The 16,803-nt window shown below is 42.9% G+C and overlaps 1 protein-coding gene across 2 annotated transcripts in view; it reads left to right on the forward strand.

Moving 5' to 3' along the window:
* Positions 1–16,803, forward strand: part of ITGB6 (integrin subunit beta 6) — a 549,576-nt gene that overhangs the window by 467,618 nt on the left and 65,155 nt on the right. For both annotated transcript variants that reach the window (XM_085645463.1, XM_085645462.1), the window contains one exon: positions 4,713–4,832. In XM_085645463.1, the coding sequence (XP_085501589.1) occupies positions 4,713–4,832 (120 nt within the window). The remainder of the gene's footprint in view (positions 1–4,712; positions 4,833–16,803) is intronic.

The following is a 16,803-nucleotide window of genomic DNA, read 5'->3' on the forward strand; positions in this document are numbered from 1 at the left end:
GGCACGAGGTCTAGGGTTCAACAAGAAAGAGCATTTCCTTCTCCTTGTACCACAACAGACCTTTTGTGTCCCCCCTGGCTGCTGCTGGCAGCCCTTGTTGGAGTATGTGTGGTTGATTGATGTCACAGAATGGTGGGCTGAAAGACGCAAAGCATGCTCACGCAGGATCAAAAGATGGCCGATACAACGGATGTCCACTGCACAGAGGCAAGGACAAAGCATGGCCAGCGCTGATTGACAAGTGCATGAGATGGTTAGTCAGATAAGCATGATGTTACACTAGTCATTGGCAAGTATAAAATACAATCAGTCAAGTCAGCAAGGTCGCAAGATGGCCAAGCTAGATGGACAACTCCAACAGACTGGCCACTGATCATTAGCATCTGTAGGAAACAACCAACAGATTGCACGTGTGTAAAAGGACCAGTGAAAGTAGCCCAGATAACTAATAGTATGTGTTATATGGGAGGTATGTGATATGGTGCAAATTGGAACATACACGAAATCTTCCGTGCAGATTGAAAGACTTGTAACAGCTTCAATGTAGGTTGACAGGTGTGTAAAATGGTCAGTGTATTAAACACTACTCGCCCCAATTAAAAGTGCATTCAATTGTGAGCGCACTTAGGGGGTCATAAAATACCTGGTGCAGATTGGGAGGTGCATGAAATAGTGAGATTTGCACGTGAAATAAATGCTGTGTTTCCGCACCAGATGTTGTCAGTGGCGATGGGTAAGTATATGAAATGTCAGTGGGGATTGACATTGGCAAGTGTATAAATTGGCCATTGGAGTGGATGTTATGACATAGAGGAAGCGCATACTTTAGCCTAGAGACAACACTCCTTCTATGTTCTATCATCTATTAAATAGGATTATGGTCATAGCAAAAAGAAGAGCTAGTGAGGCCATTCCTTTCCGATATATTTTAATTAAATTATTATATGGTCAGATGGGATTGGTGCCTTTGACCAGAACCAGGGCACACAACCCCCCATGATCCAAGATTGTCCTTGCTCATCATGAGCCAGGTGACCTTTCGCGTGGGCCTGAATACATGCTATTGCCGAGGATAGGAAATCACTGTTTGCACATCAGATCTGTATGTTTTTCATCTATTCAAGGTCTTTTCCCTTGCAATTTTGGGGAATATTTACCTGCTGTAAAGTACACAGGGAGAAACAAACAAGTGCATTGTAGATGCACAAGTCATAATTCCGTTATATGCACAACATCATGTGTCCTCCCAAATTGGAGATACAAAGCAAGTCAGAATTAGAGTCTGTCTTGTTGCTTTTCTCCTTATTTCACATTAGAATTCGAGTGTGCTTTTTACCGTATATACTATAAAAGTACCTATTTATGTATATGTTTTGGGATAGTTCTTGTTTGCACTAAAGGCCTTTGAAGGCCGATAATGTCTAATTAAATCTGATGTTATCTGTAAAGATTGACAGCCACAGGGTATAGTCAGAGTAGATTGCCCGAGGCAGTAAGCACCCGGAGATGGCCACTCATTAATTAAAAACGCTTCATGCATAGTCAAGGTTGCTTTAGCCGTAGGAATATTAGGTATTTAGTGCAGACCGTAAGATTCCTGAGGTGTTATAGGGCACAAAATCATCAGCAAAGATTCAACGTGGATTTTGAAAAGCGCGTGCAACAGATGTGCAGTTTGTCATGAACAGCATTGGGCAGTGGAGATTGACAGGTGCCCTAGCCCTCACATCCCTACACTGGCTGCCTTTGGCTAGATGTGTCACCTTTAAATCATGTGAGTTGCACACCAAGCAATCCATGGAATTGGACCACTCTGCCTCAACCGCGATTCTGCACCTCAATCCAGACAAGACTATGATGCTCTAGGCTAAACCTTCTTTTTATCATCTCTCTATCAAACAAATCACGAGCTTGGGAAAACTAGTCATAGCAGTTATTAAACGGACCCGATAGATACCAGAGCCGACAATATTGGTTTTAATCGGAGCCAATAAATTATCACACACCAGGCCCCTCACGACAATGGCCTGAGACTCTTATCTGAGCTCAGACAGTACTTTACAATTGAATGCAGGAACATCACGTACACTGTAGACTATGAGGTAGAAGCTAATAATTAGAATAAATCTGGAATGAACCTAATCTACATGGTCTGGTCGATTTTGACATCATGAAGTGGAGGAACTTTGCCAAAACCTAACATGGCGAATTAGATGTGGGTTTGAGGGGAGAGTTAGCAATGCACGTGACAGTAGAAATTGAGAACATTTTGCTTAATGAATACCAGGAATCCTGCCACTAGGTTTAAAGAAGTCTCCATCAAATGCAAAGAGACTGAAAAATGGGACCGCCACTGTTTTAAATCCACATGCAACATGCCATGTAAAGCAGTTATTCTGCATTTTATCACTCTCCCTCTGCATGCCTACAACAATGCTGTGCATACACGTAGACAGACTGTGCACCCCATCAGCCATGCTGTACATGACCTTGGCTATACCCCTAACAATCCCAGAAATTCCAAGTCATGCTTTGTCCACCCTCAGCAACATGTTTTTCACAGCCAGCTCCTGGGAAACTCTGTGCAGCTCTTGAAACAATTCACAGCCATGGCTATATGTCTCACATGCCTACCCACATTCCAGTCACCATAGGTAGCCTTCTGCACACCTTCTCTTGCCCTTAAACACCACCATCTGCTCCCAACATCCCCCAGGCATGCTTTGTTCATGCAGCGCCGCTCTGTGCACCTACCAGTCATGCTCCTCAGAGTTAGGGAATCTGAACTCCTCGCAGGCCTCAGGGAAGAAGAGGGGATTCTCAGGGGAGACGAAATAGAGTCTTGGGGGCGGTGCAGGCAGGCCACACAGAGAAAAAAAATGTACCCTTGATTTTTCTGCAGCCGGTTAGTGCCTCTGGACAGGTGGAGGTAACAGACGGCTTCCCAAACTGTAAACCTCTTTCTGTACCCAGAAATGTTTCGTTTTTTTCAGTGGCAGTTTTATCATTTTCTCTTGTCAAAGTTTCTAAGCTGCTAGCCATTCTTGCCGGGCTTTTTGCGGTTTTCATCAGTAGTCCAAGTCGTCCGATGAGTACGCTTGAGCACTGCTTTGTGTTATAGTCTATATACTTGTTTGTTTGCAATTTTTAATCCAGTAAACTGTGGGTGTAAGATTTTTGTGTCAAAGAGGTGCGCCTGGAGGACTTTCCCAGTAGCTTATGCATTACTTACATAGACAACCTGACACTGTCTAACTCTTAGAAGTTCTCTAAACGATGATAAATTATTCAAGGGAGCACCATTAGGACTGTCGAAAAGTGCACACTTCTTCACTGAGCTGACTCCTGCAAGTTCCAAAGTTTCTGGGAAACCAAGAAAACTAAAAATTCAAGTCACCTACCAAGCTTCCTGCAGAGACACAGAAGGGAACCTGCACTTAGGGAGTCTGGAGCTCCCAGGGTAGGGCCGGCTCTAGGGCGGTGCGGTCGGTGCGCTCGCACCGGGCGCTGACTTGGGGTGGGGGCGCCTTGTTCATTGTTTTAAAAGACCTGATGCCACGTACATTGTCCCAGCAATATTCGGCCATCAATAAAAATGACAACTCGGTGATTAATGTTCTTCCTGGAGACAGGCGAAAGCTTTGTCTAGTGAACATTTTGACTCATCATAGCACCAAGGGTTAATATGCCTGCTGCGAAGAACGTGTCCCTTTCACATCACAAAGTGCAAATAATATAAATATGTCAATGGGTTACTGCTTTCATCAGAGATCCTTTTGTTACTTGCAGGTTATAAGTTAAAATACTGATATAGAGCAGTGAGCTATTAACAGCCATCAATGAGCAGCATGCAAACTGCAAGGGACATAGAGCTATATATTTTTTGCCCAGTCTTTCGTTGTCCTAATATTGCAAAAGCGTTCATTTGGGTAGAAATCAATTCTAATCATTAAAGAAAACCCCTACCAATGGTGTTACATTTTAAATTCCGAATTTTGTGCTTTTCCAGACCAAGGACTCAAACTATACGGCCTACCAGTATGGATGAAATGTGACTCCTACTCCTTGTAGGCCTCTGTCTTATGTAACATTTCCTATACACTGATTTACACATGTATGATTGTCTCTGTGCAATGCATGTGTCATGTAAAGTGTTCTAACATATTAAACTGGTATGAGTGATGCTATAAAACTAAATTAATCTAAGAGACAGTGGTTATGGAGAATTGAGGGGCACTGTCAAAGGGTGGTAGTGAGGGAATCCGTGGCGGAGGTGGTCATTGGGGGGCGCCAACAAACATTGACGCACAGGGCGCCAGCAGTGCTAAAGCCGGCCCTGTCCCAGAGAGATAATTTCAAACCCTGAGTCTTTGATTCTTGAATTTAAGGCTATGGAGCTCATTCCCAGCATTCAAGTTTCTTGTGAAAATTGGAAAATACTGGTTTACTAAGTGCTGTACACCAGATCTGTTCATGAAAAATCTGCCAGTGAGCTTTAGAATCAACAGCCGTGGGAGTCTTTGGGTGGAACGCCATAGATCTGTAGAGTCACAGCGGATCTTGTAATCCTGGTTCTGCCTGTTTCAGGATTACTGGGGTACTTGCAATAGGCTGCATTGTTGTGAGCATTTGGTAAAGTCATCATAACCCATGAGTTACAGAGCTGCAGTATGAATCTATTTTGACCCACAATGTATATCTTTCTCTTTCAGAGTTTTCAGAGGATGAATCTATTTCCTGCTCTGTCCAAGGTGAAAATGATTGCCTTATCACATTTTGGATGGCCAGTGATGACCAGGGAAAGAGTGTAATTTATAACGTTAGCCAGAAAGGTAAGTGTAGACTATCATCTGACAGACTGACATAGATGAAATATAAATGTGTGAAGTAGCAGTGGATAAAATGAGGTTGGAGTGGTTTTTGCCCACATACCTCGTCTTTTCAGACTTATCATTATCAAAATCCACCATTGTCATAAAACGGTTTTCCAAAAGAATACATTTCTTAAACTTATGACGTTGCCTCAAAAGGTCTCTAAAGCATTTCCATAAATTGAATGATCTGGAACAGCTGGTGTAAAAGAATGTGAGGTGCGTCGACCCACCATCAGGGTAACTCAGCAACGTTTCATGCCTGTCATGGGCTAGGGCAGGCCCAGGGGGCAATGAGGAGTGAGTGGCAACAGTGTAAGTGTGGACTCTGCCTCCTCCACTTCCATTCACTCTTTGTCTGGCTTTTGTTTCATCTGGCATGCGGAGGGGCGGAGTCTCATAGGCTTCACTTCTATCCGATTAACTTCCTCGAAGCTCAGGAGTGCTGCGTTGTGAGTGTTCTGCTGCTGCGCAGACTCACTAGTGCAGGCTTCTGCAATGAGTAGCTCAGGGTCTGTACATAAGTAGCTCTCCTGGGTGCAGCCCAGCCTACCAAATTAGAAGCTTTTGCTTGGTTGAATTAATATATGTACACCAAAATTGAATAGGATGTTTTGAGACGGAAATGTGTGTATTTTCACAATACAGTGGCCCATGTTTGGAGAAAATGGTTGAGTTTATAAAATATGTTTACAGTTGATATCTGAGTCATAAATTATGTGGCATTGGGGAGAATTATTAATAATATAATTAGCTATGTGCCCGTGGCATTGCGGCTATAGTTGCTTGCTTTGAGGGGTTTCAAGTGTGCATGTGTGGCTTTAAACAGTGCAAAGGCAGCCCTCTGCTTACTACTCATCCCTGCTGTCGCTCAGCAGGCCACGCCCCGTCCTGATGCTCGGTTCAGGACAGGACGATGAAAAATAAAATGGTAATGTATTACCATTTTATTTTTCATCACTGGGCTTTTGGAGGCCGCCACTGCACTAGCAACCATACCTGATGAACTGAGGTGGTCAATACTGATCATGTTCTTTGATGTGGTCTTTATTTCAATACTAATAACATTAGAAGCACAGGAGAATTGTCATTGGACATTTCAGAAAGGTTTGCTGAGATCTGCACTAGTGAGTGCTCTTGTAACTTGATTTCTCTTAATAAACAGAGCTCTGTTCCAACTGAGTGCATACGTGTTTCAAATCTGCACAATTCACTTAATGAAAGTAAGCCAGTTAATTGCTGTTTAATTGTTGTTACCGTCACCCCCTTCAAAGGAAAATCAAACATGAATCTCCATTATTTGGTGAGATATATCATCTTAAAGCCTGGAAACAGTGTGTCGCTGTTTTTCATAATCACATAATGTGGTTATGAAAACATTTTTAGTCATTAATGAAGGTGCTCAATATAGCTTCAGCTGCAGCACATACACACAGGCTTGTTTTTCATTTACAGCAGGTCCTAGCTCCTGCCTCAAGTCTCTGGCTGTCCTTTGGCCAGCTAGGCCTTGATGCTGATGGTGCACCGACATCCTTGCACCATGCAGCCCAATGACTCTCCACCCAGCAGCCTTGCTGTACTCTGGCCTCGCATCCCTCTGGGTTACTCACCCCGCCTGCACGTTCCCATCTAACCTGTGGGAGCACACTACCGGATCCGGATATGGAGCTTCAGTGATAACCCTGCCAAGCCTCCCAGATCCGTGCCGTGATTCTTTGAATTCTGTGACTTGCAGTCGTGTTTAGTCCATGATAAGACAGTACTACACATCCCAGAGTTCAAAGGAAAATAACCTGGACTAGAATGACACGCCACGCATGGACCAGGGAAACCTAACAACTATGATGTCAGCTGTTTGTTCTCTTCCAATTTTGAATCGCAGTAGTATGTATTAATGTTTTGCGACTGAATTCTAGTTGCACAACGTTACTATTTTACCACCTCTTTAAAGGAGGTGGTAAGCCAGTTCGCTAATGGGAAGGGGTCTCCATGAGGCCCCCTACCCCTCGGAGAATTTAAAAAAGTATATTTTTTTGGAGTAGGCAGTGGTCACACAGTCCACTGCTTACTCTCAAAAATTAAAGTCAAAGGTTTCATTTATTTTTTTAATGCAGCCCGTTTTCCTTTAGGGAAAACAGCTGCGTTTCACACACAAAAAAAGTACTGCTGTATTTAAAAGTAACGCCCACCATGCCGGTGATGGATATAATTCTTAATGGGTCGCAAACTGCGACCTACCTCATTAATATTCATGAGGTAGATCGATTTGCGAACCACTTGTAACTGATAACTTAAAAATAAAAGGTTCATGCATGAGGAATTGCGATTTCCTAATTGCGATTCAGAAAAATCGTAACTTGGAAATTGTTATTCCCAATTTTAGTACATCTGGCCTCTGTATTTACCATGCTTTCTGTTTTGCAGCTGGACATTTCTTTTCATACTTAAACACAGGTGGTCAGCCTATGTAGGACACCCCTCTGAAGTTGTGAACCTGGGGCCCGCAACAAAAAAAATGCAGGTGCTGAATTGGAGACAATGGATAGGATTAAGCACTGTGACAAGAGGACACTATTTGCCTTAAGGGTGGAGGTGGGTGATGGGCTCATAAAGAATTATCTTTAATAATGTTTGGACAGTTTAAAAATTGGTAAGTATGGAATATGCAATATTGCAGAGAAACAATCTGCAGAACATCACCAAGATAGGATCAGATAAGCATCTGTTCTTGGCATGTAGAGCTGTAGATTCGCATGCTGTGCATAGCTCGCCATTTAGTGTTGGGTCCGGATGATTGCACTTTGTTTATCTCCGAAGTCTTTCCAGTCACAAGGTAGGTGACTCCTCCTTTTGATGATAGTGCGCAAGGGCATAATACAGAATCAACTACTATCAAAGAGGGACTTAAATATTGAAACAACTGCAGGGGGCAGTTACAATTGACAGCAGTATTCGTGCAGCATCAGTGGCAATGTACCATACTAAGGCAATGTCGTCGTGGGAATTTTGGGCACGAGGTCCTGAAATAGAGCCCATGGGAAAGAATCGACAAGTTCTTCTTGCCCTTGTTCATTTGCCAGACAAACAGAAGTTTTATGAGCTTCCATAAATGTTTCCAGTAAGGCAAAACATCAGGATACTGAATTCGCTGAGTATAAGGGTTGATGATAAGAGAGTTGATTGGTAAAAGGCTGCAGGTGGCAGGCAGTTGGGAGCAGATAGCATGAGGGTAAACATGGAGCAAAGTGATAGGCAAGATGGGGTTCTTCCTCCTAAAACCTCTTATTTATGCCAAACCTCACACTCTCAGTCATTTCCTTCCCTGGGCCATTATTAGCTCCTTGTTCTTTCCCACTGACCAAGTAATTTCTGCTCTAGGCTAGGCTTAGCTATAAGTTAGATTAAAGGGGAGGGTTTTAGCATTGAGACATAATATAGAAAAGATTGAGCCGGTGGGGAGGAACAGGGAACACATTTTGGCACAGGGAAGAGAATGACTGGGGAGGTCGACCACCATCTATCCAGACAACATGCTGTCAAAGGAACATTTGTGGTCAAGAATAGATAGATGGAAATATCACCAAGAAAACAGCAGGAAACTATGCAAATGTCAAAACCAAGGAACAAGATACACTATTGGAAACAAGAAAGTAAAGCAATGCCGGGCAACTATCTTAGGCCTGTGGCGGTCCTCCCCTCTTCAGGTCATGATTCCCATTAGACAGTGGGGAGACAATGTCAACCCTCTGGTAAGGCTTTCTCGGTGTTCCACATCTGTTCCTAAACTTCCTGATACCTGGGGTCCAAGAAGCAGCATGTCACAACCTTGTTTAGGCTCTATGTAGGCCACTAAGGTTCCCGACCAGCAGCCACCCCAAGAGTTCAGCTTGACATTCGGGGTATTGAGCCCACACAAGTCCATCAGCATGGTACTATCTATGGAGGTCACGCTTCACTCCTCTCATGACTTGATGCCAACCAGCAGATCTGTGAGTGAAGTGGCATAAACTAAAAGCACCCGGGGCATTTTCTTCCGTGCAGCATCCTGTCTTACCTTGCAGATATTCACAAAGATTTTTCAATAGGTTTTCCCTACTTTTAATTGCGCATTTAACTTACACTCATATGGTCCAGACTTAAGAGGTGCAGAATGTGTGGGAATGTGCCCCGAAACACCCATCTTCCACCAAGAAAATAAAACACAGTGTCAGGAAGATGCACAGTTTTCCTAATCATGGACAGAATTTGCAGAGTAGATACGCTTACACACACACACACTGACAGAGTCACACACTGACAACCACACACACACACGCACACACACACTATGAGGACCAGTGCGGTCCTCACAGTGTAAGATAAACATCCACACACACACACATGCGCTCACACACACATGAATACAGGGTCATGAAAATAACACATTTGCACATACATTATTTTATGTGTACTGTAATGCCAGCTTATGATGAGAATGTTTGTAAATGTTTAAAATGCTTCCAAATTAAACCATGCACTGGTGTAAACTATGCAGGTCTTGATATAGCTATTTGTATTACCTTAGTGAAGCAACTCTGTATTCACACTGATTGCACTGGATACACAAAGTGGCATAATGAATCTGAGGCTAGATTCACTCAGGAGGATTTTGTGGCAAATGGAAACTCTGGCAAGTGCTTGTCTTCATGATTATTGATGAACCCCACTTACATAGCTGGTGCTACGTAACTGCATCCTTATGGGTTGCACAGGTCGCATCTATGAAGGTTCAGAGGCTAGGTGCTTGTGATTGCACAGCACATTATGGCCCGATTCACAAAGCTATTTGCATGGCCAAGTCAGACTTGCATGCTTACATTGCCTTTTTTAACTACTGCAAAAAATAATGTTGTCATTCATGAAAGTGTTTTAAACTTGTTAAAAGATTCAGTTGCACTAAGTTTCCATGTGAGTAAATCTACCCTGGGCAGGGAGCCACCATTCAAGGGCAGGAATGCCCCTGCACATTTGTGCACCCACAAAAGTATTCATTTGTGGGTAGTCACAAGCCCTTTCCCGCCCCATTCTGAGGAGATTCACTTCTGTCAAGGGCAGAAGGGGTGCTGCAGTACCCCAAAAATAACTATGCTGGAGTGCAGAAGGTGAATGAGCAACAAAGAAGCCTTTAAATGTAGCTTTTATGTTGTCACATTTGCTGTGCATTCATAGACAGGCAGTGGCGGCTCGCCATGGGAGTGGTGCGGAGCGGGGTAGGGGCAGGGTGGGGGGGGGGGTAGTGGAGTCCGACATACAACGGACAGGAGTAAGGTGAGTAATTAAATATATATATAACAATTTACCTTACGCGCGCTGCATCAGTTGGCGATGCAGCAGATGCAAGGTAAATTGTTTTATTTATTTATTTAATTACTTACCTTACTCCTGTCCGTCGTAGGTCGGACTCCACTACCCCCCCATCCTGCCCCTCCCCAGCCTGCCTCACCGCCCCGCAGCACTCCAACAGCGAGCCGCCACTGAGGACATGGCTCAAACGCCAGGCTATGTTTTCTGACAAATTGATGCTTACTTGGAAACTGGTGTTTACTTTTATTTCTCTAAATGAACAGTGAGAGGATTTTGGAAAACTGACCAAGGTAGCAATCTTGCTGGGGCAGAGGAAGTGAAAGGAAAGAGTGAGGATGTCCTTTGTTTACTAACACACATCAACATTTAAATACCTGTAAATGAACTATACAAATCTTTCGAAATCTATTAGCAATTAGGAAAGAGGAAATGAAGTGCATTTTTTTGTAATTCTGAAGTGTGATGGAAACAAAGATTTCAATAGGATCAAAGCAATCAAGACACTGTACTTGGTGATGCACAAATGATAAATATTTGCTGAAGCATGATTTCCACACTTTATCATTTGTGAGCTACATGGTTTTCAGAGAAAAACTGAATGTCTATCAACATTTAGTGGCCATTTCAACAAATGTACTGTCTGTAAATAATAGTGGGCTACCATACCAGTGCTCCAAAATGCACCACCAGCTACATACCACACCCTTACCACTGTGCTGCTGTTTGGGCATGGAACATTTACTACACTTGTATTTTGTGTGATGGTTGGATTTTTCTCAGTCCCTGTGGCTTTAGTGATACAACATCAATGGCAGCACTCCCGCTCTGGATGTGTTCCAGCAACACTGGTTCCTTCCTGGGAAATCATGATTCTCCCAGGGAGAAAAAAAAGCAAGAAAGTTAATAAGTGCAACTTAGGCCCTCATTTACAGCAATTTGACGCAGGGCATCGCTGCATGTCACTTTGTTGCACTGCCCTGTATCAAAAGGTAAGGGCAGGGATGTGCCGTATCTATTGGATACCGCACATTCCTGTCCTCTTCCACTGCGCCGGCGCACAAATGTCTGCCTAGCGCCAACGCAGGCACCGTGGTGCAAGGGTGTCTGCGCTGTTGGCACAATATTTTTTTCGTACAGAAAGAGGCACCTTCCTGCACGAAAACAATTACACCTCCCGTTAGAAGGCGCACAGTTTTGGCGCATTCCCAGATTTACGCTGTGTTGTAAACCTAGGAATGTGTCAAATACCAAGGGGATTGGGCACACCCACCACAATATCCATGGCACACTTCCCCAACACAGTGTGAGGCAACGCAGCGACTTGCGCTGTATTGCCCTACACCATATCTATGACGCCATGAAAATCCACACAGGGTGGCTTTTCGGGGCCTAGTAGATATGGCTCCTCACTCTGTGTTGCCAGACCGTCAAAAAAAGTGACATCCCGGCGGCGCACAGGGCTTGTAGATAAGCCCCTAAATGTCTAAAAGTCACTCACACATGGTCACAGGAAACTTGAGAGCTCTGCACAGACCTAACAAGAATATTCATGTTATTCCACATTTTCATTGGTTGGAAGCCTCCTCGTTTTCTGGTCCATCGAGCCCCTTTTAAAACAAAACTTGTGTTCTATAAAAAAACAAAAAAAGAGCATTGTGATTTAAACGAGAACATTAATTTTGCATAATTGTTGCCGCTGAAGAATCCAAAATTGGACTATTGCTTAGAGAGAAATTGGAAGAAGCCAATTTGATCCCAAGTCTATCAAGTAGCACATTTTCTATCAGTTTTATAAAATTAAATCTTTTTTTACAAATATTTTTTCAATTGTTTACAAATTAAATTACATTTTTCAATTTTTACAAATTACAATTTTGTACAAATTACAACTTTAGAGAAAAAACAATGCCTGCAGAGGTATGCGTTCTCAAATATCTGTAACTGAACTAAAATCCGAAAATTAAGAGACCTGTACCTTTAGTTGAATGAAACCTTAATTATGGTTAAAGAAGTTGCGGCAAGTGTTTTGTTTTCAAACCTAATCAACATTAGCTTGTCAACTGACGTTTAGGATGTAATGTTCACACGCGAAAAATACACAGAGGAATAAAAAATGCCCCAGGAACCAATCCAATGTAACACCAATACAATCTAATTCGTGTACTTTTTTTGCAGGAATGTAACTTTAAGTTACGTTTCACTCATTACAAAACTCGACTCATGAACAGAAGTGGCGGTTGGCGCGGGTTTGGACAGTAATATAATCTGAATAATTTAATCACTAAAGTGATTGATTAACACTGTGCTAACAGTACTGTAAGAATCGAAATGGCTCACGTCTTCCCTCTGGTGGTGAAAGGGATGCAGTACAGTCTTCGGCGAACAGAGACGGAGAGCTCTTGACAAATGTATTCGCCCAGAGGGCACTATCTACCGTGAAGATTTGTACTCACAATGTATACACAACACAGGATAGAAACATACAGGATATATTTTCAACACAGTTTAGTAAATGTAAGTTGGCATGCTCTGTAACTGTATTCTGCGTGCGATAAAACAGTTCATCTATAAACTGGGAGAAAAAATGTTTCTTAAGCTTTAACCAGTCGATTTTGACCAAATCACTACATATTTGGCCCACCTTTGTGAAAGAATGCACAGCGTGTAACACTTTCTACTGCCTTTCACATATTTTTAATATAGACCTCCACCATTAAATTGCAGTCAATTTGCATATTACCAGGGCCGTTTCTACCATTAGGCAAGACTAGGCGGCTGCCTAGGGCGGCAAAAGGGGAAGAATGGCAAAACACATGAGTTTGGGAATATCTAATGTATTAATTCTTCTAGCCAGGGTGACAGGTGGAGAGAGTGATGGTAGTAAAAGGGAGGGGGCGGCATTTTTCAATTCTCGCCTAGGGCAGCTAAACACCTAGAAAAGGGCCCTGCATATTACTTGGGTCACAAATCCGACCGTTCTGTAGTGTGTTTCACTCCTCAATTCGGCGTATTCAGATTCCAAACTCTTGCCTTTAGGCAGACTGTATTTCGTTTAACAATGACTTACATATGAGTAGGCCTGATTGTAAAAGGGCTGAGGAAGGGACAGTTCCCTCCAAACGAGGCCCATGCCCCCTTTCGGCCCATACACAAATGAAAAGCCATCCTTTGTTGTAATTCTTCAAGAGAGGCCTGCAACCTGCTCGACCTACTGGTTCACCTTACTTATAGCAAACAATGGTTGGTGTAGTGTCCTGCTGGACACGTTCTAGTGTTCAGCCTTGTGCTGTAACCCCACTCTACACCCACCCATCACAGGGGTCACCGGTCAGGTGACCCTGCTAATAGAAGGGTCCGAGGGTACGTGCCCTGGGCGAGTTATCTGACCATACCCATGGTGTCTGTGTCGAGATTTTACTAGCATGTGGGCCCAGGGCCCACAACACCACAATTGGGTTACCATAAGTGCCTGGGGAAAGGTGTGAAATAAGCAGTGGGGGAAGCTAGCTTCTGACTTCATGCACAAATGCGAGAGGATGTGGTCTAACGGCTAGATTGCCGACTCTGGAGCTGGGAAACCAAGGTTCGAGCCTCGAGGTCGTGTCCACATCCTGTGATTCTGCGCAAATCACTTAATCTCCCCGTGCCTACAAAAAAAAATGGATGTGTCCTTCTGTAACGTAACCGGTGCTCGGTGCTACGGGTCGAGTTCACGCTATACAAAAAATAATTAACTGCAGGGTGTCCTGAGACACACACACACTGTAGCAAAATATACCACAAGTTCTCCTCACAAGGCACTTAACAGACACACACAGCGACATGACAGAAACTACCAGAAAAGTAATTTGCTGTTGGGAGTAAGATACATTAAAATGTTCATACAATTGGAACATATACCTCAAAAGTGGTTTGATTTTTTTTGGGCTGTTGTGAAACCATTCTTAGCTTGCTGCACAGTTCTGAAAATAGTTAAATTATAACACTTTTATACACACCCCTCAATGCCACACTTCTGTGACCTCCAAACACAGTGAAAATAGCAGACGTTACTGGTACCCGATGTGTTTCACTCAGTTTACCTATTTTAGAAAGATGTAAGAGGTGTGAGAAATGTTGCATTCTGGTTTTAAGTTAAAGAAAGAACATTTGATGTGAAATTACCAAAATTACGTTACTACTCCAGTTTGAGCAATGCTGAATTACGTTTCTGACACAAGTACTCATAATGACTTGTAATTTTTTGGTAATTATGCTAAAGAGAATTACGCCAGTTATGCCCACCTCTACATTTTATAGCTCTTTTGTGCCTCATTCTACTTAATTCATAAACGGTATATACATGGGTATAGGTGACCACATTGTGCCTTCTGCGGTGACCTGTATGTAAACTACACTGCAATGGTTTGAATACGAGCAAGAGCATCTCAGCATTTCATCCTCATAGAATGGGTATCACTTAGGACCTCATTACGATGTCAGTCAGAAAGGCTCCGAATGGCATTCGGTTTGTCGGAATCCGTTTTGGAACCCGCATGCTGACCGACTTGAAAACATTTCTGACTGACCGATTAAGATGTTAGGTAACCATTAGGTTCTTCCAACTCGGCTCCCACCGGAATTCGGAGGAACCGAGTAGGTCTGAGCCGACACATACGGCTCTATGGACCGCATTTCCGACCGAGTGATTCCGATGTCGGATTCGGACAGCTGTTCCGACTCAGATCGGCTGTCTGAAATCGACTTAGGGGGCCAATAGCAGGCCCCCCTTCACACGGAGGCCTCCAGTTGGGGCCCTTGGGGGTACCCATGGGTCCCCTCTTTCAATCATGCACAGTGTGGCAGGCACCATGGGGTGCCCGCCACAGGTTGCAGGGTTTTCGGCAACCACACCGTTTTGCAATGGGAGCCTGGGTTGTCGGTCGGAACACAGGCTCTCACTGAAATCAATGAGAGTCAGAAACATCGTAATCGGTCAGTCGGACTCCCTGAATACGATTCGGTCGGAAATCATTCCGACACCGAGTCGGTCGGAATGCTTTCCGACCGACATCGTAATGAGGCCCTTAGTCTCTTTATAGGAACACTTGTCTATTATAGCAGTACACAACAGGAAAGTACATTGCAGCAAGTACTACATGGACACAAGGTGCTATATATTTGCTAGATGAAAAATTTTTTTAGCAGTGGAAGTAGAATAGAAAACATAATTGCAAGTCTCAGAAGTACTGAAACACATCTTTTAATGTGATTTCTAAAAAAGATAACATATCATAGCACTACACAAATATCTTAACTATTCCTAAGTAAAGAAAGCCATATCGTGGAATATTGGTGATCATTCAGATCACGTTTAACATTTTGTAGAGCGCTTTATATGATTTTTTCGAAAGCACCTTAACTGTCTTTGTCTCAGTACCTTTTGTTATATATATTTGTAAGAGTTGTAGTCTGCACCCATTGTAACCTTAACCCCTGTTGTATTTAATGAATAATGGTGAGTCAGCAGAGCTATATACAACACAGTAAGGAGTTCTCTTTCTATGTATGTTTGATCGGGGCATGTACACGTGCCATATCAATGTACCTTCTGGTGTGGCCATTTCATTGGATATGTGTTAATAATTTTTTTTTATTTTGGGACTTTTTTTATCTTGCGGATATCATCACATGAAGGATGTTAGAGCACTTTCCAAAGAGCTTAAGAGTATGATAATAAGTATGCAATATAAAATGGTAGCCTAGAGGGCAAAGGATACACATATAAGACATTCTGCAATATAACGGGTTACAGACATGACATATGTAAGGAATCAGGCATTGCAGGAACAGCCACAGGGGCATAAATAGAATGGTCATAGAGACAGAAAAATTGCAGGTGCAAGAAATTTGGATGACGCTGAAATTTTAAAGCATGTCATAAATAATTAATGCATAAGGCATATCCTTTGGTGATCAAGGTGGACAAGATGCAATGATCATAAAGCAGGAGAAAGTTGTATTTGTATTAGCCATTTTGACAGGGTGTAAGTTGCATTCATGAACATATCCAAAGCTATGGATTCAGCAGTGATTTAATTGGTGTTTCGGTTGCACAACAGAGTAGTGGATCAAGTAAGTGCACAGTAAAGAGGGGGAGAGACAGGGGTCTATTAGAAGGTATCATGTAATTTCAGAAACATGTTGTTTTTCATTCTTTTTCCAAATGATGTAAAGGATGGGTCTTGTCAGCGCCCTAATGGGATGAAATTCCAAACTTTAGGGACATAATCCTCGAAGGATCAGGTGCACATTGAGGTTTTCCTGCAGGAAAATGCTTCCAGCTGAAGGGGTTTTCCTGCAGATGTGTTATAGTCTCTCTAATAGCGCCAGTTTGTTTTTGAACCAGGTTGTGATGAGTGTTCAGTTTTAATGCTTTTGTATGAATATGCAGCAGACTTGGAATTAGAGTCATTGCGGATTAGTAAGTGTCAACTTGATCTGTTCAAACTACCACGTGTCAGTGGACAGCATTAAGAACAGCTTTTAGTATGGCTATTTGGATGTCAGGGAGGCCAGTGACAATATGGGTAATTGATTTTTATGGTTC

The sequence above is a fragment of the Triturus cristatus genome, chromosome 3_1 (assembly GCF_964204655.1).
Source record: "Triturus cristatus chromosome 3_1, aTriCri1.1, whole genome shotgun sequence".
In the NCBI taxonomy this organism is placed as follows: Eukaryota; Metazoa; Chordata; class Amphibia; order Caudata; family Salamandridae; genus Triturus; species Triturus cristatus.